At 44.1% G+C, this 26,613-nt stretch overlaps 1 protein-coding gene across 1 annotated transcript in view; it reads left to right on the top strand.

The window, feature by feature from the left end:
• Window positions 1–5,907: 5,907 nt before the first annotated feature.
• Window positions 5,908–26,613, top strand: part of LOC140905633 (high-affinity choline transporter 1) — a 32,305-nt gene continuing 11,599 nt past the window's right edge. The window contains exons 1-4 of the mRNA XM_073329138.2: window positions 5,908–6,085; window positions 12,420–12,533; window positions 19,826–19,981; window positions 22,724–22,872. Coding sequence (XP_073185239.2) covers window positions 5,908–6,085; window positions 12,420–12,533; window positions 19,826–19,981; window positions 22,724–22,872 — 597 coding nt within the window. The remainder of the gene's footprint in view (window positions 6,086–12,419; window positions 12,534–19,825; window positions 19,982–22,723; window positions 22,873–26,613) is intronic.

The following is a 26,613-nucleotide window of genomic DNA, read 5'->3' as shown; positions in this document are numbered from 1 at the left end:
ATGGCAGCCGGTATCAAGTGGAGTGCCCCAAGCGCCGGTCCTCAGGCCGGTTTTGTTCAATATCTTCATTAATGATCTGGAGGATGGTGTGGATTGCACCCTCAGCAAGTTTGCAGATGACACTAAACTGGGAGGAGAGGTAGATATGCTGGAGGGTAGGGATAGGATACAGAGGGACCAAGACAAATTAGAGGATTGGGCCAAAAGAAATCTGATGAGGTTCAACAAGGATAAGTGCAGAGTCCCATGCACTGCTACAGACTAGGGACCGAATGGCTAAGCAGCAGTTCTGCAGAAAAGGACCTAGGGATTACAGTGGACGAGAAGCTGGATATGAGTCAACAGTGTGCCCTTGTTGCCAAGAAGGCTAATGGCATTTTGGGATGTAAGTAGGGGCATTGCCAGCATATCGAGGGACGTGATCGTTCCCCTCTATTCGACATTGGTGAGGCCTCATCTGGAGTACTGTGTCCAGTTTTGGGCCCCACACTACAAGAAGGATGTGGAAAAATTGGAAAACATCCAGCGGAGGGCAACAAAAATCATTAGGGGACTGGAACACATGACTTATGAGGAGAGGCTGAGGGAACTGGGATTGTTTAGTCTGCAGAAGAGAAGAATGAGGGGGGATTTGATAGCTGCTTTCAACTATCTGAAAGAGGGTTCCAAAGAGGATGGTTCTAGACTATTCTCAGTGGTAGAAGAGGACAGAACAAGAAGCAATGGTCTCAAGTTGCAGTGGGGGAGGTTTAGGTTGGATATTAGGAAAAACTTTTTCACTAGGAGGGTGGTGAAACACTGGAATGCGTTACTAGGGAGGTGGTGGAATCTCCTTCCTTAGAAGTTTTTAAGGTCAGGCTTGACAAAGCCCTGGCTGGGATGATTCAGCTGGGGATTGGTCCTGCTTTGAGCAGGGGGTTGGACTAGCTGACCTCCTGAGGTCCCTTCCAACCCTGATATTCTATGATTCTATGAATGCCTTTTAATAAAATATGATTATGTCTATTGCTGGCTACCAAGTTGTTCTCCTTTTGCTGTTGTTCCACTTCCATATCCTATTTGAAAGAAGAAGAAAAAAAAGAACATCCAGGACCTTAAACATTTAACCTACTGATGACATCATATTGGGATAGTCATAACTTTCCAAGGACAGACTTGAAATTTCAGCTCAGCATACTTTTACACAGAACACTACTGAAGGTTTTCGGGAGCCACAATCTCCACTAAGTTAACACAACCTTAAAACCTAAACCTCTTAAGCAATGTAAAGATCTGAATTCACTTGACACACCTGGCATATTTCAGGCCTATGAACTTGCTATACATTTTATGCTGCTGGTATAAGCAGAGGGAAATGGGGGTTTTCCACTTATGAAGACCCAACTTCACTGTAAATTACAAAGATACAATCACTTGCAACACTCTTTAATGCTTATATTACACTTCCCATTTTCAAAGCATTGTACAGATATTAATCAGTCCCCAGAACACCCCCTGAGGAAGGTGGTGAGTGTTGTTATTCCCATTTACAGATGTGGAAACTGCGGTGCAGAATGATTTAGGGACTCACTCTGGACTTCATATTAAGCCAGAAAAAGTGAACTCTTAAGGTGCTCAGGTACCATGCTGATGCATCTGGTCTAAAAATTCAGAGATGAAAGATACTCGCTGGAATCACAGGTTCAAATCACACTATTATCAATTTGGTCTCTCACTTTTCCGCAGTATCATGGGTAAAGGTCCAATCTTAAAAACCTTTATTGTTTAGCCCAGACTTGAAGAAGAGCTCTGTGGAACTTGAAAGCTTGTCTCTTTCACCAATAGAAGTTGGTCCAATAAAAGTTATTTACCTGACTCACCTTGTCTCCCCCATTTATTCAGGTGAGCAGTCCCTTTGAAATCAATTGGAGCAGTCACATGGGTGAGAGTATGCCGGATCAGGCCCAAACAGAGAACCTGGCAGCTTTACTGGGTGTGATGTTTTCTTGGGAGACTTTGAAAACTGAGAACCTATCAGCTTTGCACAAACAGTAAAGATCTTTCAGAGTAACAGCCGTGTTAGTCTGTATTCGCAAAAAGAAAAGGAGTACTTGTGGCACCTTAGAGACAAACCAATTTATTTGAGCATAAGCTTTCGTGAGCTACTCACTTGAGCAGTAGCTCACGAAAGCTTATGCTCAAATAAATTGGTTAGTCTCTAAGGTGCCACAAGTACTCCTTTTCTTTTTAGTAAAGATCTTGTATCTCACCTTCCAAGAATGGGTGGGGTGGGATCTACTGCCCTTAGCCAAATTCAACCTCTCTCCCACTACAAGCCAGTTGCTTTATTGCATTTCAATGGCGATTGATTATAGAGATTAGATAAATAGTAAAGCTCTTGGGGATAAATGGTGCTCTATAAATGTAAAACATAATTAAGAAAGTAAGGCCATTGTTTTCTGATTTGAATTTAAAACACACTAATTTATTTATAGCTGGTTTTAATTAAAGTGAATTTAAATCTTCATACCTTCAGCTGTTAATTAAAACCCTGACTCAGAGATTTTGGAGGAGGCAGGGATATCGCAGATTATGGTTTGAACAGTATAAAATACCAAGACTCCTGGCTCTCTTTTGTAATATCTATTTTTCCATTGCTATGACAGCACAGTTCTTGAAACACTATTTAATATTTTGGGATATCAAGGTTTTTAACTATTGTAGAGTGGAGACATGGTGATCATTAAATTGAAATTGAATATTCAGGCTGATCTGAAAGTAAACATCAGTTCAACTGCAATTAGGAGCCTAAGTGACCTAGGAGCACAAGTCCTATTGAAAGTCAGTAGGACTTATATATCTAAGTGATTTAGGTGCTTTTGAAAAATCTCACCCCGTACTGACTAGGACACTCACTTGTGTCAGCCAAGTCTTCTGTTCTATACCTCAGGAAACAAGCTTATCTTTAGCTTTAAACCATCTATCATCTATTATTTTATATTACATGGACTAGCCCTTGAAAGCAATATGATGTTTAATTACATGTGGGGAAAACTGGCTCACAAATTTGAAATAGTTTTCTGAATGCAGTATTACTTTAAGCTTTTTTTTTTCTTTTTTTTCAGATTATTCACAAATAGAGATGGAAATAGGGTGGGGAAATAGTCAGAGAATATTCGTTCTGATTTCAAAGTGAATTTAAATTGACTTTTTCCCTTCCATAAACATTTCATCCCATGACAATTAAAAAGACAGACGTTGGAAGGACAGTCTGATCCCTTCTGCTCAGGATGAGCACATTGGCAGTGCAGGCTGGGGAAACCTTGTCTTGCTATATCTCTTCTGGGGACAGAGGACTGGAGTCTCTGAAGACTTGATGCAAAGCCCACTGAGATCACTGAATCATAGAATCATAGAATATCAGGGTTGGAAGGGACTTCAGGAGGTCATCTAGTCCAAACCCCTGCTCAAAGCAGGACCAATCCCCAACTAAATCATCCAAGCCAGGGCTCTGTCAAGCCTGACCTTAAAAACCTCTAAGGAAGCAGATTCTACCACCTCCCTAGGTAACGCATTCCAGTGTTCCTCCTAGTGAAAAAGTTTTTCCTAATATCCAACCTAAACCTCCGGCACTGCAACTTGAGACCATTACTCCTTGTCCTGTCCTCTTCTACCACTGAGAATAGTCTAGAACCATCCTCTTTGGAACCACCTCTCAGGTAGTTGAAAGCAGCTATCAAATCCCCCCTCATTCTTCTCTTCTGTAGACTAAACAATCCCAGTTCCCTCAGCCTCTCCTCATAAATCATGTGTTCCAGACCCCTAATCATTTTTGTTGCCCTTCGCTGGACTCTCTCCAATTTATCCACATCCTTCTTGTAGTGCGGGGCCCAAAACTGGACACAGTACTCCAGATGATGCCTCACCAATGTCGAATAGAGGGGAACGATCACGTCCCTCGATCTGCTGGCTATGCCCCTACTTATACATCCCAAAATGCCATTGGCCTTCTTGGCAACAAGGACACACTGTTGACTTATATCCAGCTTCTCATAGACTGTCACACCTAGGTCCTTTTCCGCAGAACTGCTGCATAGCCATTCAGTCCCTAGTCTGTAGCGGTGCATTGGGTTCTTCCATCCTAAGTGCAGGACCCTGCATTTTATCCTTGTTGAACCTCATCAGATTTCTTTTGGCCCAATCCTCCAATTTGTCTAGGTCCTTCTGTATCCTATCCCTGCTCTCCAGCGTATCTACCACTCCTCCTAGTTTAGTATCATCCGCACATTTGCTGAGAGTGCAATCCACACCATCCTCCAGATCATTTATGAAGATATTGAACAAAACCGGCCCCAGGACCGACCCTTGGGGCACTCCATTTGATACCGGCTGCCAACTAGACATGGAGCCATTGATCACTACCTGTTGAGCCCGACAATCTAGCCAACTTTCTACCCACCTTATAGTGTATTCATCCAGCCCATACTTCTTTAATTTGCTGACAAGAATACTGTGGGAGACCGTGTTAAAAGCTTTGCTAAAGTCAAGAAACAATACATCCACTGCTTTCCCTTCATCCACAGAACAAGTAATCTCATCATAGAAGGCGATTAGATTAGTCAGGCATGACCTTCCCTTGGTGAATCCATGCTGACTGTTCCTGATCACTTTCCTCTCGTGTAAGTGCTTCAGGATTGATTTTTTGAGGACCTGCTCCATGATTTTTCCGGGGACTGAGGTGAGATTGACTGGCCTGTAGTTCCCAGGATCCTCCTTCTTCCCTTTTTTAAAGATTGGCACTACATTAGCCTTTTTCCACTCATCCGGGACTTCCCCCGTTCGCCATGAGTTTTCAAAGATAATGGCCAATGGCTCTGCAATCACAGCCGCCAATTCCTTTAGCATTCTCAGATGCAACGCGTCCAGTCCCATGGACTTGTGCACGTCCAGCTTTTCTAAATAGTCCCTAACCACTTCTTTCTCCATAGAGGGCTGGCCACCTACTCCCCATGCTGTGATGCCCAGCGCAGCAGTCTGGGAGCTGACCTTGTTCGTGAAGACAGAGGCAAAAAAAGCATTGAGTACATTAGCTTTTTTCCACATCCTCTGTCACTAGGTTGCCTCCCTCATTCAGTAAGGGGCCCACACTTTCCTTGGCTTTCTTCTTGTTGCCAACATACCTGAAGAAACCCTTCTTATTACTCTTAACATCTCTTGCTAGCTGCAGCTCCAGGTGTGATTTGGCCCTCCTGATTTCATTCCTACATGCCCGAGCAATATTTTTATACTCTTTTATACTCATTGCAAAGACTCCCATTGATGTCTATGTGCCTTGGATCAGGCCATCAGTCTGGTACTTTACTCAAGTACCACATTCAAGATAATCATTTGTAAATTCTTTGATGTCTTATTTTGAATTCATTTTGTGCATATTTCATAGTCTGTGTCATTTCCCAGCTGATGGGGGGCTGGATTCTGCTGTCATTTAAGTCATTAGCAAAGCTCCCACTGACTTTAATAACAGCAGGATTTAGGCCTTAGCCAAGAAATGTCTCTTCTCTTTGTCCTATTTACTGATGCAGGACTGGCTATTTTTTCACTGAGGGCGGAGTCTGAAAAGAGGGTGAGAGTCTGAAGGGAGAGAGCATGTTTCTCTTGGTGCCAGTCTGGGGCATGCTGAGTGCACGTCAGCTTTTGGATCATGTAATCATTCCTATCACTTTGGGAGACCACTGTTATTTCTTCCTTTGGGTTCTTACAACTCAGCAGGAATTCAAAGTGAGCTAATTCACCACAATAGGGCATTTGTATATAAAAAACAAAACAAAACCCCTTAATGCTTTTCCAGTCATAAGACTTTTAATCTTCTATGAGGTGCTTTGCGTTAGTCCTGGTGATCAGAATTATTTTATAATACAACTGCAGAAAATGGCTCTAAACATCCCCGGTCTGGTAGCCACAATTGTGTTCTATGTGATAATGTTGGCAACTGGGATTTGGGCTGCTTGGAAAACCAAAAAGGAGGAGAAGAATGCAAACCGAAGCGAGGTTGCCATGGTGGGAGGCAGAAATATGAACATTTTTGTGGGATTATTCACCACAACTGGTGAGTTTGTTTCTTAATATTAATTCCTGTTCTAGGTTTTAATCTATATTTTAGACCAGTAAGAGTTTCTTAAATTCTGTTGTGTATTCTCCTTATATAATTAACCTAAGGAGCTGTCCTCTACATGTATTTAGTTTCAGTTTTTTTGGCTACAGGAATTGTTCTTCTATGCACCTACTTTAATTTTATTGGCGCTCTTAGTTTGCTCTTTTTTCCAGTAGCACAGGATACTGTGTCAGAAATCCTCCCCCTTCTCTCTCTTATACCCTGGAGGTATTGTCGTCTAGGGGTTAGGGTCACGGGACTAAGTATCATGGTTTCTGTTCTCAACTCCATAACAGACAGTATTTTAGCTACCTCTGTGAAGTGTTTTGACATCTTCAGAAGAAAGCTGCTGTGTAAATGAGGAGTGGTGTTATACAAAATACAAGTGTCTGTCTGCCACTGAAACGCATACAGGCTTCACCATCCCAACCTGTTGAAAATTCTACTCAGTTCTTACACATAAGTGTAATAAAATAAGTTGGGCCCTGTATTCACTAGGAGAAATGACAAATAAGATTGAATATCAGGCAGAATGTCTTCCCATTGAGACTGTGGAACAGCCTCCCAAGTAGAGTGGACCGGATCTCATTGGCGAATACGGATGTTCAAAACTGGACAAAGCCTTAGAAAATAAACTGAAGGGAACATTGCATAGCAGGAACATTGACTATGGCCTGATCCTGCAAGACACTGAGGGGGAGATTTCCAAAGGCACAAAGGGGAGTTAGGCGCCCAACAGTGAACGCCTTGGAAATCTCCCCCAAGCACCTCCTGCAAAGTGTCAAGACTCCTCAGTGCCCATTGCAGTCAATGAAAGGCATCAGTCATTCATACATTTGAGCCTTAAATGACTTAACAGGGTCTTTTCCACCTCTCTGATTGGTTAATAGAACTTCAGCAAATTGATCCAATCATACCTGGAGCAAGTAAACAGAAGGTTCAATAGAACCACCCAGAGGCAGATTTAAAAAAGAGTTACCTGAACTAGGGATAGGAAGGAACCAATTAAAATTTTACTCCCTTGTTTGCCTACCAAGTAGGATGAAAGGAAATGGGAATCCATCTTGCGGGCAGCATTTAAATCTGATTCAAAGTACTACTTCACTGGATAGCACTTCTATAGGGCATTGAAATATTTTGAAGAACTGAAACTGGAAGTTCAGAAATTCAGTGGTCAGGATGTTCTATTCCATTATTTTCACATTTCTTTATCCTGTCCATCACTACTATCAGACTACCTCATCCCTGTTCAGATATAGGGTATCCTAAAATGAGATTTGGCCTCATAACCACATCAGAGACATGAGTGTATAAATGTGTGTATGGTAGTTGTGAGGTTTGTGCCAATGAGTAGGTACTGTTAGGGTACTTAAATTTTCATACCCTTGCTTCTATGGGTTGTGAGAGTTATGTTGCTGTGTAGAAACCTTACCTGTTTCATCACAAAGTTTTTTGTGTATAATGTTTAAGCATCTGATGTTGTGCCTACATTCAGATTATTTGGTGCCTCCTGCTGGGAGAATGTGGGGAGGTGGAGCTGCGTCTGTAGCTGCCAAGACAGGTAAGGCAAAGATCTGTGCTGGGGGACTGGGATCCCTCACAGCTGTGTGAGTGGTCTGACAGCAGAATTTAGACAACCTTCTATGATGGCCATTGCTGATGATTTCAGATATGTAATAAATGATCAGCACTCTCATAGCTGCTTTGTTTCTCAACAAAAGCTTTTATTTTTCAGTCATTTTTTGCTCTTATTCATTAAAGAAATAGTTGGACAATATGCCAAAGTTCTCAGACATGGGTTCCTCAAGGTAGGCATTTAAATTCATATTTAGATACCTAAATAGAAGTGGCCTGATTTTCAGAGGTGCTTAGTGTCATGGTTACTGAACTAATTGCATGTGATACACCTCCTGGTCTCTCCAAGCACACCTTCTAGGTCTGAGAAAGAAGTAATGGCCGTAGTGTGGAAACATGGGTTCTCCCACTCTCAGACCAGGTGCTGGGCTGCAGTTCCTGGTGTATCAGCCACAATCACCAGAGCAGGTCTGACTGCTCAGACTCTGCAGTTCTATTCCTTCTGGGACGAATTAAGGTTGCCAACATTGTATTTCAAAAATAAGGGACTGTTTTCTTAGCACCCATGCCCCACCCTCCTCCCATTATTATCATCATTATTATCTTCATGGTTATTATTAATAATAATGGTAATAATAAGCAGTATTCACCTACATTCACCAGGGGTATTTCTGGCTGCTCTTTGTAGCACTCAGCAACTCCCGATCTTGTTGTGCAGAGATAAAGAAATAAAGGACTGTTGGCAACCCTATGAGGCAATGACAGTGGTAACGACAGTGGTAATGCAGAGGTCTTCCGGGGTACATCAACTCATCTAGAGAAATGTTTCTCAACCTGGGGGTTGCAAACCCTAGGGGGGCGGGTGTCACAGGATAGCTTTAAGGGGGTTGCAAGTGCAGGGCTGACATTAGGGGGGCAAGCAGGGCAATTGCCTGGGGCCCCAAGCCACAGGGGGCCTGGCGAAGCTAAGTTACATGCTTCAGCCCCGGCTGGCAGGGCTCGGGCTTCAGACTCCTGAAAGGGGTACGCTAGTCTGGAAAGACTGAGAAGCACTGATTTAGAACAAAAGTCCTTCAGAGAAAACATCTCTTAAAATACAACAGAGCATACTGCAAGTTCTAGTTCTTCCCTAAGGCTGATGATTCCCTGGAGATGTGAGGCCCAATTCCTTCAGTCTCCTCCAAAGGGCCCGTCTCGGCCAGCCTGTCTGCCGACAAGTGAACCCTCTGCCCATCCCCAGCGCTTTTGATCGCTAGTTCCCAGCCTGGCAAAACAAGGTTTACAGTGGTTTGGGATCACAACAGTGGTGAATTTTCAGCAAGTGCGAATAGCAGGGTTTAGAAGAGCGAACTCACCACTAGAGTGCCCCCTCGTGGTTGGACGTACCAGCTCTCTCCTTATCTAATGCTCCCCACCAACACTTGCTCTGGTCCTACAGCAGTCTGCCTCTTCTCACAACTCGGCCCTCATGCCAGTCCCACCCCTTCCAGAGTAATAAAGTCCAATAAACAACTGTCCAATGTCCTTACAAAAGGTCTTCAGCCCTGACTCTGGGCCCCATGGCCCACACACCCTTCTCTCAGGGCTCTTAGTCACCCGTATCCCTTTCTCAGGAGTTTCACACCACTTTATCAGGGGCTGATAGGGGAACCCAGGGCCGCCCTCTACACTGGTCTCCAGTCCAGGGACCCTAGGACAGGGAGTCAAGGTTCACTCTGCCAGACTTCTTGCTGCTGCTGACTCTTTGGACTTCAAGAAGGCTTGCCTGTCAGCAGGCCTCTCCTACAGCCTCTCTAAGTTCACCCTTCTCTCAGGCCTCCCCTTGGAATCCCACAACAAAATCCATAACTAAATGTAAATCCACTTCTGCCCTCCGCAGGCTTCATGTTTCTCATGTCCTCTTTGATCATCAGATGAACATGTCTCAGGGCTCTCTCCCTGGAAGTCCAGATCCTGCCCTATTATCAGGGCTCCTCACCAGAACTTGCTTCACCCCAGTAGCTGCTCTGTGTCTAACCTAACCTCCCACAAGACTTCTCAGGAGATGATCTCAGGACCCAGCTTTCCCCCTGGGCTTTCTCATCACAACCTCTCTAGTCCCAGAGAGTGACTACAAAGTTCTCCCTGCATCTAGGGTTGCTAACAGTCCCTCATTTCTTCATCTCTCTGCAACAAGCTCAGGAGCTGATGAGTGCTGCAAAAAAGCAGCAAGAAATAACCCCTGACAAATGTAGGTGCGTACTGCTTATTGTCAATAATATCAGGAGGAGAGGGTAGGGCAGGGGTACCAAGAAAACAGTCCCTTATTTTTGAAACACAATGTTGACAATCAGATCTACAGCCCCCTCCACTCGGTAGTTCCCTTTTTTATAGCCACTGCTCAGCTCTTTCACCAGCAGGGCTTCATCATTAATTAAACCTGGCCCACCCTTCTGGTGCAGCCAGCGAGCATAATTGGCCTCTCAGGCACACATTAACCCTTTCATTGCCAGTGTGGTGTACATAATCACATCACACAGGGAAAGCAAGTATTGTAGTAGAAAAAAAGCCAACAGAAAAAAATATCTTGTCGTCTTTTCAGGAAAGAATAGGAAAAAACAGGGAAGATTGAGTTCTGAGCAACTCAGGAAAAGTCAGTTGGTGCAGTAATGCAGGGAGCAGCAGATAATCTCTCAAGAGCAGACAAAGACCAGCTGGTTTGCCTACTGTACTCTGAGGACCAGAGAAAGACTGATATCCCACAACTGGGAGGGGACTCAAAAGGTGCACCCAGATTGCTGGAGGCTGAGGGAGAGGGAGACCAGAACAGCCCCACAGGACTGGAAGATCTTGGAAACAACCTCCTAGAGGATGGGCAGAAGCAGCAAGTTAGCACCATCTAGGCCAAGCTCTCCTCTTCATCAGCAGCTGGCATTGAAAAGGCTGCAGGTTGAAGAGTTAAAGCTGCAGCTTCAAAGAGACAAGTTGCACTTTGAGGCCAAGCAACTTGCAAACTGGGAGCAGCAATGGCAACATGAACAGGAAGAGAAAGTACAGACTGAAAAGGAGCATCAGCATGAACTTGAAATGGAGAAAATGCTCCAGTTGCACCCGGATACTGGAGGTGGGGGCAAACCTCAGATACCAGGGTTCTCAGACTGCATCCTTTCTAAACTGCTGCCTAGCCTCACGATAGGAGGGGGCTGACATGGATGTGTTATTAAATGCTTTTGAGATGAATTGTGAGTTACATTAGATAGCCACCTCACAAGCACAAACTTTCAAAAGTGCCGGGGGGTGCTTGACCCCCCTGCTCTGCCCTTTCCCCCAAGGCCCCACCTCCACCCCGCCTCTTCTTGCACCCACCCCACCTCTTCCCAACCAGTTCCACCCCTTCCCCTGAGCACGCTCCGTCCTCGCTCCTCCCCCATCCTCCCCAGAGCCTCCTGAATGCTGTAAAACAGCTGATCACGGTGGGCGGGAGGTGCAGGAAGGGAGGGGGAGGCACTGATCCGCCGGGCCTGCTGGTGGGCAGGAGGCACTGGAGGGTGGAGTGGAGCTGATGGGGGGCTACCGATGGGTGCTCACCACCCACCATTTTTCCCCATGGGTGCTCCAGTCCCGGAACACCCACGGAGTCAGTGCCTATGGTCACCCATACTTATGGGGAAAGCCCTGTAACCTCTTCTGCAAAAGTTAAACTGACACCCAAATCACTGTAAAAGCTTGAGAAGGTTCAGGGAACCTGACAGTGGTTATACTGCAGGATATGCCTTTTGATCTATTGCTGGGAAATGATTAAACTGGTTTGAACCCAGAAGGCTCAGATGCAAACCCCAATACTGGTAGGGATACTGAGGCATGGCTGAAAGGTGCTGTGAAGACAAACTCAGGTGAGAGAAGGGAAACCAAGGCAGCTAAGGATCATTATCAAAGCTATGGCACCCATCAGAAAGAGGGAAAAGCAGAAAGATAAGTGTAAAATCATTGCTTGGGAGAATGCAGAGGCTGCAACAGCTAAGAAATAGCCTGATTTTCAGAGGCACTGAGCTCCCACTGTTCCTACTGAAGCCAACCAGGCACCAGAAAAGCCCTTTGCCTGCACCACCAGAGTTGGACGGGATGGAAAAATACTGCTTACTGTCATTTACATGCTGAAAGCACCTCAATCCTTTCCTCCTCACTAATCCTCCTAATGGTCCCATACAGGTTAAATAAGAGCAGCAACTGCAGAACCATGCATCACATCAGTGGCCAGCATGAATTACTTATCAAAGAACGGTTTCAGAGTAGCAGCCGTTTTAGTCTGTATCCGCAAAAAGAACAGGAGTACTTGTGGCACCTTAGAGACTAACCAATTTATTTGCGCATAAGCTTTCGTGAGCTACAGCTCACTTCATCGGATGCATACAGTGTAACCTTTCTAGTAGCTAAGTAGTTCCTAAGTGTCTTGCTGAATAGGGATAGACTTAAGTACTTGTGTTTAAGTGCTTTGCTGAACTGAGTGATAGGCACTCAGCATCTCTGAAAACCAGCCAACTTATTTAGGTGCCTAGCTTTAGTGGCCCACACTTTGAAAATTCACTCTGTAACATTATATTCTTGAAGTTCTATCTTTGCTTCTGCTTCATATGTCTTATCTTCTAGCACACAATATGATGGTGGCTCTGAAGTAAAGGAAAACCATATGATTTCTTCTTTTTCTCAATTTCCTCCTGCTTTTCTTTTTTTCCAGCAACTTGGGTTGGAGGTGGCTACATCAATGGGACGTCTGAGATCGTGTACCTCCCTACACGAGGGCTGGCCTGGGTCCTGGCTCCAGTAGGATATGTTCTAGCTTTTATCATTGGTAAAAACAACAATTCGATTCTTAGACGTTTTCATTGCAAAGCAGTTTTAGCAACATGAAAATTTAGCCTTCTTGTTGTTCAGATGCCTGTATTCTGAGTTGTCCAACTCAACTGGGTTGCATAAAAGTGGTTATGAAAGTCAGCAAATGTTGGAGACAGACAGGCACAAACTGGATAGTTCACATTAAAATAACTCTGTTTAGGGGACTTCAAGGATCCTGTTAAACTCCTGGTTTGGCTTAACAACAAACTGAAAGATTCTAGAAATGGGAGAAAATTATTATCATTTAAATCACCAAAATTCATTTTGATTGGTTAATTTTAATGCAATGAGGTTGCTCCCCCTTCTTGGACACTGCTTATTTTGGGGATTGGTAGGGGTGAACTGTACCATCGTGGCTGCCTCTCCCATCGTTTCCTGGGGTTACTCGCACACTGTAGGAACACCCACCTTTACCCTGTTCCTAGGGTTCACGGTATAACCCCACACTCTAGGGCACCCACCCTTACCCTTCCGTGGGCTCAAGGTGTAAACCTTACACTGTGTGGGTTTTCAGGGTGTTTTACCAGTGAAAGAGCCTCAGACAGTAATATCCTTAACTTGTATTTATTAACAATCATCAAAACAAAATGCACATTCTAAGCATACAATGCTCACCACTCCCAGTAATGCAGATGAGCTTTTTCTGCTGGCCAGTCAAGATCAGGTCATCCGGGGGCTCCAGGTTCTGCACGATATGGTTGCCAGGGTGTTGAGGTCTGGCAGCTCTGATCTTGGGCTGTGTCCTGGAGTTGGTTCCCAAGAGTTTCCTTTTGGACCCCAGTTTATATAGTGAATGAAACTTGAGTTCTGCTTAGCTATACCTTAAGCAATCATTTTACTGAAGTATTACAAAATAATTCTTTGACCAATCCTAATACATTGTGAAACAATTCTCCACCCAGTCATGCCCCACCACTTTAGTTGATTTACACCTTGCAAAATTAGTTACGTAACAGACAGAAACAATCAAAGAACCAGACAGAGACCATGCAGATAAACAACAGAGAAGTAGGGACTATCAAGGCAAAACAATAAAGTAGAGATTTCACAACCACAACTGTTGACACAGGATTCCTTGCCAGACAGAATGCTATTAAACAAAGTTTTCTTTAAACATCTTAAGATCTGTTTTTTTATCTGGTGATGGTGGCTACTATTAGGACAGGATATCATCCGTAACAGCCCAATATTATATTATTTTAATGTAATTTAGACAGAATGTGAGGATGTGATGTTCTGCTTCTTGGCTCATGGCTGCTGCTCTCCTATTGTGGCTGCAGAAAAAGGCCTCAGACCTTTCACTGGGGCCTCAGGATCTACCTTGATACTATTGGGCTGTCATCATCCTGATCCTGAAAGGCTACGAGAGCAGACTTGGCCACAGAGAGAACCAGATGAAATTACCACCTCCACCAGTTTAGTCTAAATCCTGACCACCACCACCTGGGTTTTGAGATTTGGGTTCCTGCCATCATCCACCTCCCTCATATGTTATTTTCCCTCTCTATCTTGTTTCTTCTCTGGACTATCTTTCTCATTCTACCTTCTGTCTAATAAGAGTCTGGCATAGCCAGCCAAAACAACTCTACCTTTTGAAACTGCTGTGAGCCTGTGATCAGAGGCAGCTTAACGCAACGGCTTTAGTCAGCCTGACAGAGGTACAAGTTTGCCAGGTCTGAGTGACTGATAAGACCATGTGCTGGACCTGTGTTAGTCTACAAGGGAAGCTACTTGTGAAAGTCAGCATCAGAGACAGAAGCTGCATTTTTTCTCTTTGCTATTCTTGTCTCTCCCCTGTTGTGTGTTTGTCTTATACTTGGTTTCAGTGTTGTAACTGCTTTTCCTTCTTTTTCTATGTTTTTAATAAAAGATTTAAAAATGGTTAATGGTGGTTGTTATAGTGGAAACAAGCCAGCTAAACCTGAATATCTGAACTGCACATAACTATTTAATGTTGTAACACTGAACAAAGGTTTTATTAATATTTTATCCCTTATTGGGCCCCGACACTATCCTATCAGCACACCAGATACCAGAGTCCAAATCAGAATGTGAAGGTTCTACTCATTTGTGCCTGATCCCATTGAAGCCAATGGAAAGACTCTCATTGACTTCAATGATTGTTGGATTAGACCCAGCAACCTATTACTTATGAAGACCTTGCCTTGTTCCCCTCAACTCAGTGACAAAACTCCCATTGACTTCCAAGATGCAAGACCATCATCTTAAATGATTATTATTGAGGTCTTTGCTCAGTACGTACTCAGACACAGTCCTGTTGAAGTCAATGGAAGCTTTCTGCAGGAAGGAATTCAAGACTTTGTCCGTTATCTGTTAGCATTTATATAGCATCGACAGCATGCTTGGCACTTCAGACAGAAAATAGGCCCCTTGCTCTGGGGAGCTTACACTGTAAATAGATGGCCATAATAGATGAAGGAAATGACAAAAGAGGGTGGAACAGCAAGGAGGATAAGCATTCATCTTTGTGATTCCAAGGTTGTCTTTGTTGTCCTCTAATAAGAGAAAGATTAGGGCTTGGTCCACACTACACAGTTAGGTCAATATAGCTATGGAAGTATCTTCACTTAAATTTGACTCGGAGGGAAGTGTGCCACCTACTGCATTTGGTATGAACAGTTCCTTCTACTATCCTGCACTCTCATGCAAAATTAACTCGGCCAGACAAAGATGGGTTTACACATGCTTGAGGGAGCTGAGCTAAGAAATGTGCCTCCCTGTGGTAGGTGGGAGCCTCTTGAGACTATGGTTTGGGTTGCTTGCGTTTCTGGAACTGACAGATTCCTTCCGCTGCTTGGGGTATACAAGATTTTGTCCAAAAAAAGAGTTCCTTTCCCCCTCTCTGAGGGCAGGGAGGAACAAAGTAAAGACAAGAAAAAGAAAAAATAGATGCTCAGTCTCTTGGGCAGTCTCTCTGCCACCCCTCTGGGTCCCAGGTTGTCTATAGGCTTTTAATCATCCTGATCAGAGTTAGAATCCTTCCTTAGATGCCCTGCCCCCTTTTGGTGACACCTGATCTGTACCTAGTCCAGGCAGTCTCAGGGCTGTCTCAGTCAGTGACTGTCTCCCTCTTCGCTGATCTATCTCTGTAATCAGCTGTCTGAGGCACTGCAGCTTCCCCAGTTAACTGCCTCTTCCTGTGGCAGGCTTCCCCTTTCCCTCCCCCACCAGGCACAGGAAGCCTTGGAGGTGTATCTAGATAGTGCTGGCCAGGCCCAGTGGAGTTTGTTAGCTTCCTCCTTGATAGGGAAAGGGTGTGCCCCTTCACGTAGCCCACCACTCAAGTTGGGAGGGTGGTCTTGGGGAGGGCTGCCTCCATCTCCGACTTCCCGTGGGAAAAAAAAAACCAGCGTTAGCATGGGCCTTTCCCACCTGGTGTTGCTCCCTGAAGCTATAGTGCTGTAGCACGAGGTACCATCACATCATACACAGTTCAAGTCTTTCATGCTATGGAACCAGCATAGAGGAGCGTGATTCATGATCAAGGAGAAGGGGCTGCCCAGCTGGTAATACCTCAGGGAATCCATGGCCTGCTTAATTGGTAGCACCTCTTTTTCAATAATCGAGTAGCCTTTTCTCTATGGAATAGCTTCAGTGCATCAGCTGGGAGGTGTAGTTAGTCCCTTGAGCTGAGCTGATTTGTATAAGTATAAGTAGGGGCTGTATAAGTAGGGGCATAGCTGTATATAAGCTGTATAAGTAGGGGCATAGCGAGCAGATCGAGGGATGTGATCGTTCCCCTCTATTCGACATTGGTGAGGCCTCATCTGGAGTACTGTGTCCAGTTTTGGGCCCCACACTTCAAGAAGGATGTGGATAAATTGGAGAGAGTCCAGCGAAGGGCAACAAAAATGATTAGGGGACTGGAACACATGAGTTATGAGGAGAGGCTGAGGGAGCTGGGATTGTTTAGCCTGCAGAAGAGAAGAATGAGGGGGGATTTGATAGCTGCTTTCAACTACCTGAAAGGGGGTTCCAAAGAGGATGGCTCTAGACTGTTCTCAATGGTAGCAGATGACAGAACGAGGAGTAATGGTCTCAAGTTGCAGTGGGGGAGGTTTAGATTGGATATTAGGAAAAACTTTTTCACTAAGAGGGTGGTGAAACACTGGAATGCGTTACCTAGGGAGGTGGTAGAATCTCCTTCCTTAGAGGTTTTTAAGGTCAGGCTTGACAAAGCCCTGGCTGGGATTATTTAACTGGGAATTGGTCCTGCTTTGAGCAGGGGGTTGGACTAGATGACCTTCTGGGGTCCCTTCCAACCCTGATATTCTATGATTCTATGATTCTATGATTTCCCTAGGGAAATCCCATGCATCAGAAGAGGTTCAGGAGCTCTAGGTCTGTCACAAAGGTCTATCACTGTAGCTTTCACAGAGTGAAGGGGAACAGCCTCTGGGGAGCTGGTCACATAGTCAACAATTACTAAAATGTACTGGTGCCCCGGTGTGATCCTTTCCGGGGCCCAACTATGTCCATTCCAATTCTTTCAAAGAGTGTCTCAATCAAGGGCAAAGGGACCACAGGGAGCCCCCTTGCTGCTGGACAACTGGCACTCAGGGCAGTAGGAACAGTATTCTCTCACCTCCTGACGCATGCCCAACCAGTAGAATCGAGCTAGTAGTCATGATAGTGTTTTCTGTCTTCCCAGGTGTCCAGCACATGGGAGGCTGTGTTCAGACTGCAATACTGTCCAGTGATACTTGCGTGGCACCACCAGCTGGGCCCTTCTTACCCCATTCGTGGATCTCTTTCAACTCAGTAGAGGTGCTCTTTCTCATGGATACTGCTTGACCCTCTGATGCGCCATTATTTCCCCATTTATAAATGCCAATTGGTCATATGCCCGGACAATTGGCTATGTGTGTACGATTGTTTTTTTGTTCCTGAACAAAATTCCTGCCTTGTAAGAGCACTTCCTTTTCCAGGCTGATAACCTCTTCCTTCTCTGCAGAGATTGACAAGCATGTTGCTTGTGATGTTCCTTCTTCAGGGATCTTCCAATTCCCCAAGGTTTACCAGCCTTGAGAGTCACTCTACAACAACTGAGCCAGAACTCCATTCACTGGGCAGACCCGTACAGTAACAACTTGCCAAAAAATGGCCACTCCTGGCCTTTGATTACAAAGTAGGCCAATTTCTGGGCCAGGACTACACTTATCACCTTAGAACATGTCCACAGGGTCAGCTGGGGTATGTTTTCACATTGCCATGTATACACTGTGAGTGAATTGACTTTCTGGGGGATGTCGTCGCCTACAGCGAATCTTGGAACTCTTTTCCCTTGGATCATCACCAGCACTGTCAACTTGAGGGGTACCATTTTCTGTGTACTGGTTTCTGCAGTCCAGAACCCTGGTCATACTCACATTCATTAAGAGAGAATCCTTTCTTTATGTGTCCTGTCTGTCCAGAAGAGTAGCAAGTTACTCAGGGGCACTGACAGTATCTGTTCTAGCTGGAGGAGAACTTGGCCATGGAGTAGTGGCCGGCCTCTGTTCTGCAGGTCCTGCTTCAGCTGCTTGAGATGACTGATGGTCCCACTGGCAGTGTCATGTCCGAGCTAGACCCCCTTGTTCCTCACAGTCTTCCCATGGTCTAATGGGTGGTCTGATCATCCTGGAGGACATCCCCAAAGGTGGACCCCCCTCAGAGTGGGTGTTACCACTTTGAGGTTGCCTTCACAGGTTTCTCTCAAACCTATCCTGTGTGGCATCAAGGTCTTGATGCATTCTGTCTCTAACAGCCCTTTTGGCCTCTAGAAAACTCTCCATTAACCATACCGTATCTGACAAAGTCCCAGATCATGGTATAGTACCCACTCTCTGCCTTTTGCTGCAACAGCCTTACAAATTATTTGATCACAATTCACTTAGCAACCTGAGCCCCAGACCTTTCTTCTGGGTGGAGCCGCTTCCAACAGTATTCCTTCAAACACTGAGCTACGACCCAGGGTCTAGCCCCCTTGGGAGGGGTTTCAGACCTAAAAGATAAACAGTGAGTTTCCCTGGAAATGTCCAAAAGGCCAGATTTTACCTGTTTATAGTCCTAGTCTGCTCCAAGTCCAAGTTATGGTAGGCTGCCTGTGCTGGTCTTGTCAAGTATAGAGCCAAAAATCAAAGGCCACTGCTCAGGGAGCCACCAGGAAGCTCGTGCTACGTTCTCAAAGTTAATTTAAAAGGCCCCAGCGTCATTGTCTGGCCCCATCTTGTTTAGCTTCATGGGTATTGGTGGGGGTACCCACTATGGCACTACTGTGCCCTGCAGGGACTCCTGAGGAGTGCAGTGTTGGCACAATACATTGTGTCATCTTCTTGTGGAACTCCTGCTGCTGGGTCATCAACTCCCTCAGCAGCAGTTGCAGTTGTGTTGTGTGAATTTGCTCCTGGGTGGTCCATTGTTGCTGAGTTGCTTGCTGCTGCTGCATCTCCGCTAGCCACTTACACCACTGTTCAGGTTCCATCTTGTTCAGAGCTACTGAGCTCTGTCTTCCTCCATGGGCTTTTTCTCCCCTTGTATCAGGCATAAGCTGCCCGCATTCTCCAACACTTGTGGTGGATGGAGGCACCTTGAGTCCCCACAGTTTGGGTTGCTTCCATATCTAACACTCACATATGCCCTCTCAATACCATTATGGAAAATCTGAAAAAATTCTGGCTTGGACTCAACTTTAACCTCTTGCCATGTTTGGTTTCTACACACACACAAAACAATGGTTTTCTGTGCTTCTGAACTAGTCTTTCATCTCTATTCGGAAATAAAGTCAATGTAATGATGGGCTTAATGTAAAAACAACAACAACTTGGTAATAGTGACCCATGAATGTTTTGGGGAGGAGAGAGGAAACCATCCAATTTTTATTAGGAAGACATTAGTGAAAGGATATGATATAATGTATATCTCTTAGTTTTAATGCTGACGTCCTCCAGAAAGACAAGATAGTTCTGATCAGGAGATATTCTATGCATAATTAAATGCATAATTTAAATGTATTAAAAATCATAGAACTAACATGAAGTTTGCAGTCACCATATTGTTCACTCTGCCTGTTATATCTCTTTTCCTACCCTGTGTCTGTCTTGTCTATTTAGATTATAAGCTCTTTGGGGCTGGGACTGTCTATTACTCTGTGTCTGTACAGCTCCTAGCACAATGGGGCCCCATTCTTGTTTGGTTAGTAGGCAATAACTAAAATAATAATTTACCTTGTCATTTGATTTTTGCTAGGGGGCCTCTTCTTTGTAAAGCCAATGCGATCCAAAAGCTATGTAACAATGATGGATCCCCTCCAAGAAACCTATGGGAACACTATGGGAACCCTTCTCTTTCTTCCAACATTGATAGGAGATGTATTTTGGTTTGCAGCTATTCTTTCTGCTTTAGGTAAGTATATATCTTATACATATACTCATTCAGAATAGATTTCTTTTTCCCCTTGCATCATGTAGCTTTTTTTAAGAGTCAGTAGTTTCTGGATCCTTTTAGTATTTGTACAGATACACCGAAATTTGAACAGAATGCAACAGTTAAACCATAATAGGGAAATAAGCAATAAAAATCTGCACAAAAGAGCCATAGAACTATTATTATGTAACTGTAAGCTGTAAGATCTGAACTACTGCTGCAGAGTGTTTGGACTATTACTGCAGAGAGAACACTATAGTGTTTTATTTAATATAAGGGTGGCATTAGTTTTGTTCTAGTACTGGGCAGCGGTTCCCCGAGGGCAAGGGTGACAAACACCTAGATTTGTAGCCCTCATGTTTGCAAAGGAAACTTTCACCGTGACCTAGGACAGAGCAAACTTTTCCCATCAGAACAGTTTTTTGTCCAATGGAAAATTCGGTCTTCGACTAAACAAAAATGATCATGTAGAGTGAGAGGAAGAGAGGCGGGGGAAAGGAGGACTGAGAAGGAAGAGTGACAAGGGGTAGAAATAGCAGCGATGTTAAAGGTAGAATATTCTCCCCCTCGGTGATGCTGAATGTGACGAAAAGGTACTGAACAAATTATGATAAAAACTAAACATTTAGCTACTACATACTTCCACCCTGTGCAAATCTGCCATTGACATCAGTGGGAAATCCATTTGTGCTAAATTTATACCCCCGCCACAGAGCATGATAATAAAGGGAAACTTGCTTTCTCCTCAAAGGGATAGCTAGCACACAACAGGAAGTCCATTACATGCAGCTGAACTCTTGACTGCTACAGCATGGGTGTGGCCTAAATGGCCTAAATCTGACCATGGATCCACTGGTGAAGAAGCCCCATGAGGAAGAGAGAAGCAGAGACAAAATGACACAGAGAAGCAGAGAGGGAAAAGCAGAGAAACAGCCTTGCTCTTGACACACTGGCCATTGGGAAAGAAAGGGGAAGCTGTGGCAGCAGTCTTAATAAGGAAGAGCAAATGAGGTAGGACAAAAGAGGGAAGAGAAGGACTGAAGGTGAGTGAAGGGAATAGAAAAGGAGAGTGACTGAGAGGGATATAAAGTGGAGAGCTAAAGAAATGAGCAGGGGGTCTTGAGGAGGAAATAGGAGAGACAGAGAAAGAGTGAAAGAGGTGGGCACAGGTACAGAAAGATGGGGAAGAGGAGAGACAGAAGATGAGAGCGACGGGGGAAGTGTCATAGAAGGAAATAGAAAAATTGAGATGTAGAAAAGAATGAAATTGGGAGATGGAAAAATGGGAATGGTTTGTTGGGGTGTTTTTTCTGAGAAGACTTGTAAAGAGAGTTTTCAGAGACAGGCAATGAGAATGATTAAAGGCCAGGCAAAACTTCCATGTGAAGAGAGAATAAAAAAATTGTTTACTCTAAATTGGAAGGGAATAAAATGGGACATGATAAAAACTAACAAAATAATGAGTGGCCCAAAGAAGGTAGTTTAAGAACTTCTATTTACTCTCTCCATAATACAAGAGGAATGGGATGTTCAATGAAATTGCAAGACAGCAAATGTAATACTGATAATAGGAAATACTTCTACACAATGCACATTTAAGCTGTGGTACTCATTGTCATAAGGTATCACTGAGGCCTAGAGTTTACCAGGATTCAGAAAACGATTAGATATTTATATGGATAACAAATATATCCACAGTTATGCTAGTAAAGAGGGTTTTTTTCAAAAAGAACAAAAGTTTGAATAGGATAAGCCTTCATACTGCAAAACATAAGCCAACCTCTAACTGGCAGTGTTAAGGAGCTTTCTGTATGAATAAGATATTCCACAATTTCAAGTTTTCTTCCTCCTTCCTCTGAAGCATCTGGTACTGGCCACTGTCAGAGGCAGAATACTGGGTAGGATGGAGCACTGTTCTGACATAGTTCGGCAATTCTTATGTTCCTAGGAAACCCAGACAGAATGACCAGATTTAGAGTCTGGAGATTTAGTTGGGGGAGGAGAAAGTATGTGGATGTTGTATGGTTGGGAAGTGTGGAATACTGAGGATATATTTTACCAAAGATTTTTTTTCTGGGTTAAAGCCACTTTACACATCACCTCTGACTGTTACACATTGGTAAGTGGGAGTAAGTGAGTTTGAAGGAGCCTAGAGAAGTTTAAGCTGGTGTAATTTACACACTGACAGATCTGGAAGATAGGACTGTAGCAAGAAAACCAACTCACAGGAGGATGTAACTTAAGTATGCCTCTTCTTACTTTAACTCACACTTTTCCAGCCTCTGGGTGAATAAATGACACCAATTTAGACCTCCTTAAACTCCTTTACACCATCTCAAGTGTCATTTCTGAAACTAGTCCTTGGTGTTTCCTCTCACAGAGGAATCGAAAGGGAAACTGAACATTGAGACTGGGGAAGATTAGTTGCGCTGCTTGAGGCTAGCCAAACTTTAGTACTGACCGAACTGTAAAAGTGGAATGTTCACAAAAACCATTTAAAATAAAGGCATTTAAAATAAATTTTTTAAAATTGTATAATAATTTCTGCCCATTAGATGCATGAAGATTCCTTGCTTCAAGTTTTGGTTTATAACAGGAATATTGATTGCAGTTCTGTGACCGGTATGGTGCCAACTGTGTAATTATAGTGTGTGTATGTATGTATATATGTTTGTGTGTGTGTGTGTGAGTAGATATATATAAAGCTGTTTTTCTTTACAGGAGCTACAATGAGTGTGATCTTGGATATCAGAGGATATTTAGCTATCATCATTTCAGCATGTACTGTTACACTCTACACTTTACTGGGAGGACTATACTCAGTTGCGTACACTGATGTGATACAGCTGGTTTTTATGATGGTCAGCCTGGTAAGGCCTATACACTTCTGTGATTTTAGATTGAAGTGTAGAAGAGGTAAAGCACAAGAAACCTGTTTATGTAGAGAAGGGGCTTCTTTATTATTTCCTGATCTCATTATTGCATGGTTAATAACAATCTAAGGAAAACCATTAAAAAGCAACCTTTGCTCTAAAGGCAGTTATATACAGGATGTGAAACAAAGCAGTTCTGCAGTCATAAAACCAATGTCATTTTACTGACCATTTAAATGCAGCCACTTCTGGGGTGGATGGCAGTAACTGTTTAACAGCACATACGCACACTACACAACAGTTTAGGAGAAGAAGAGAAAATACCAGATATAACTGAAACTATAGAGCATTTAGTTTGATTGTACTAATTGCCCCACTTGGAATCGACCCAGTCACTGGAGCTAACACTGCTACTATTGTGAAATTGCCATAAAATCCTTAATGACCATAGAGTATGGTGACAACCTTAGTTTTACATCTCATCTGAAAAATGACGCCCTGCAGCAGCACAGAAACCCTGGAAGGCCATACTGCAGCTATCAATTGACTGGGGTGTGGGGACTGGGGGAGGGGGGGTGTCGGAGAGCCACCTATTGAATTCCCAGAAAACAGCTGGAGATTGAATCCAAACAGAGGGAAATAGTTCAAGCAAGTTCATGCTCCTTTGGGAAAAAACAGCTGACTCACATACAGTCCATGAAAGATTCTCTGATTTACACAGTATAAATCTGGAGTAATCCCACTGAAAATACTCTGAATTTACACCTACAAAATCCAGAGCAGAATTTGGCCTCATAGATTTATGAGTGTCACTAAGATCAGAATCTAACCCACAGTCTCAGCCCCAAGGATCTTTCAGTATGTCTAATTAAGACAAACACTTCATTGGTTTACAAGAGGAATTACAAAGCAGCATAAATGATATGTAAAACCCTTCATGAGTCTTGGAGCGAGCACAGGGTGAACAATAATTCTTTTATGAGGCTGTAGTGTTGTAGTTTCTAGGTCAATTCATCAAAAGACCAAATTTCCCAAGTCCTTCCAAGTGCCTTCCCCAGTAGCTTATTTTAAATCCAGAATGTGCAAGAGTGCCAGAAACCACCTCAAAGTCAGAACTTATTAGAAAACAATTCTTTCCGCAAAGCTGGAACATGCCATTTTCTAAATGTCTGTGTTAAAACAGCAACAGGTTTCTCAATCAATACACTATTCAGACTCACAAAAACCTCAATTCCACCTTCTCTCCAAATCACTGTTAAACTGAATAACAGTTTAAAAATATAAATATATTTAATAACTTAAGGGGGAAATATCTTCAGAGAATATTTTAGGTATTTTTTTTAAAGATTCAAAGTTCAGATTAAGGTTACACTTGTGGGAAGAACCATGCACGTGTTGGAAAATTTGGAAATGCTCATGTCAGGTACCCAAAGTTAGGTGAAAGTTTAAAGAAAACAGTCCTTGCCCAATAGTGCTTAAAAACAACTCAATTCCATAAGCACGTCTAACTTTACTCGCGTGAGTGACACCATTAATTTCAATTAGAGTTATGCACATGCTTAAGTGTTTGTAGGACCGGTACCTAACTTCCCAGTCCTACACTGAGTTCTATGTGGGAGGATCCCTGCATCCACATAGAGCTCCAGTGAAATCCATGGATCTGTAGGAAGGCAAGGGGTCTGCGTAAGATGTGGGTTTCAAAGCACAGTCCTACAAACACTTATATGAAGTACTCAGGCAAGCAGTCCAATGGGACTAATTCACACACATAAGTATTTGTAGGATGGAGCCTTTAGTGGACATCCAAAACAATCCCAACAGAATGAGCAGTGGGAGATGACTGTCAGAGTGTTGCACTTTAATTTGCAATAAACGGGTCTGTAACAGCACTTCTAAATTAGATGGGCTGAAATTAAAACTATTTAAATCAAAAACAGTGTTTAGTCTTAGCATATTAGAAAAAGATCATGATGATTATGACTGTGTATCCACTCTGGATCCAACACCACCGATCACTGGAACTCTGTCTTTGAAGGGTCAGATTACTGCACAAATTTCTTAAAACAGTTTCCCCCTCCCTCCATATTTTAGAGAGACAGGGAGTGTCTACACAAGCTCTTCTTATGCCAGGATTATTATGAGTATTCTGAGTGGAAGAGGATGCATTCCATAAGTAGTAAATAAGACACTAAAACTCACACAACCTACAGTTCCCGACCCCAGATCCCTTCCACAGAATGCTCCTCCAAGGCTCAACCTGGGAGCGACTCACCAAGCTCTGCAGAATATTAACTCCTGCAGCCTGACTTTCCTCTCTCTGATACCAGCTGTATGCCAATGTAACTCCATGGAGCTCATCCTGATTTACAGGGATGTGAGATGAGCTTCAGGTTGCATGGGTTTTGGAGGAGCTAGGTTTAGGACACAGCAGCTGCATCCCTTCTCCTGGCTGTAGTTTTTCAGGTGCAGAGATAGCATAAGCCAGGGTCTGGCATCTGTGTTTTTGTTCAGACTGTTTTATTCTAATATCACAAACAAAATAGTCACTAGGGAATTCAGGCAGGGAGATCCACACAGGCCAAAGTGGGGAAACTTTAGTCTTCAGTTTGTCTTTCCTTAAATGTTGCAAGCCTGATATGACCCAAGGGAGGGACTTTATTTGAACTCTGCAAGGCTTCATTACTACAGTTCTCCAACTGCTTTTATGGAACAGCATGGGCCCCCTCTGGTGGCTAGGTTAACACTAGTCACTTAACCGGCAGCTGAGTCTAATGTCATCCAGAACATGGCTATAAACAAAACAGCTGTCTTCAAAATAGGGTGACCAGATGTCCCGATTTTATAGGGACAGTTCTGAAATTTGGGGCTTTTTCTTATATAGGTGCCTATTAACCCCCATCCCAATTTTTCACACTTGCTATCTGGTCACCCTACTTCAAAAGGTGTTAGCCATTTAGGCACGATTGCTTTTTTCATCCAGAATGGGTGCTCAAGGTGGGGTGAGAAAAGCAAGAGGCACTAGGAACTGCTGGGTGCCAGAAGCACACTCACACATGGCTAGAAATAACTGCTGCACTTGTGTCCAGAGAGCTCAAGGAGAATGCAGGCTACCACCCACATCAGCACCAGCCTCTCCCAAAGGGGCAGGACAGACAATGTCCTCACCCTATCTATGCCAGCCAGCAGAGACGCTCCCCTCCGTGGGGAGCGTGGTATTATTCTTGAGGCCCAGAGAGCTTTATATTTAACATGACATTATTACTTAAACACTTAAAACACAGCAACAAGATCCTGCTATAAGTGACAGCCAGCCACAGCTTGTTCTGGCCTGGCAGTCTGGAATCCTGCTTTCCAAAATGGAGGATGACCTTTGGTCTCTGCTGCCACACCCCACACCCTTACAGCACAATCACAGCTGTTCCCCATTGGGAGGGTACTATGTACCAGGGGCGTAGCCACAAGTGGGTCTGGGTGGGCCACAGCCATCCAGGCCCACCCCCTCCAGCCTGGCTCTGCTCCAGCCCCAGCACTTGCCCCATTCCCCCCACCTGCCAACACTCCAGCTGGGGGGTGGGGTCCGGGTGCAGGGGCTTGTCCCACTCTGCCTGCCCGGCGCTCCAGCCGGGGAGTGGGGTTGGGGGCTTGCCCTGCTCCACCCTACTGCCTGGCACTCCAGTTGGGGAATGGGGTCAGGCACTTGCCCCTCTCTGCCTGCCTGGTGCTCCAGCCGGAGAGCGG

The sequence above is a fragment of the Lepidochelys kempii genome, chromosome 1, assembly GCF_965140285.1.
Source record: "Lepidochelys kempii isolate rLepKem1 chromosome 1, rLepKem1.hap1, whole genome shotgun sequence".
NCBI classification, from domain to species: domain Eukaryota; kingdom Metazoa; phylum Chordata; order Testudines; family Cheloniidae; genus Lepidochelys; species Lepidochelys kempii.
Note: the sequence above shows the minus strand (reverse complement) of the source record. Positions and strands in the feature narration are given on the sequence as shown.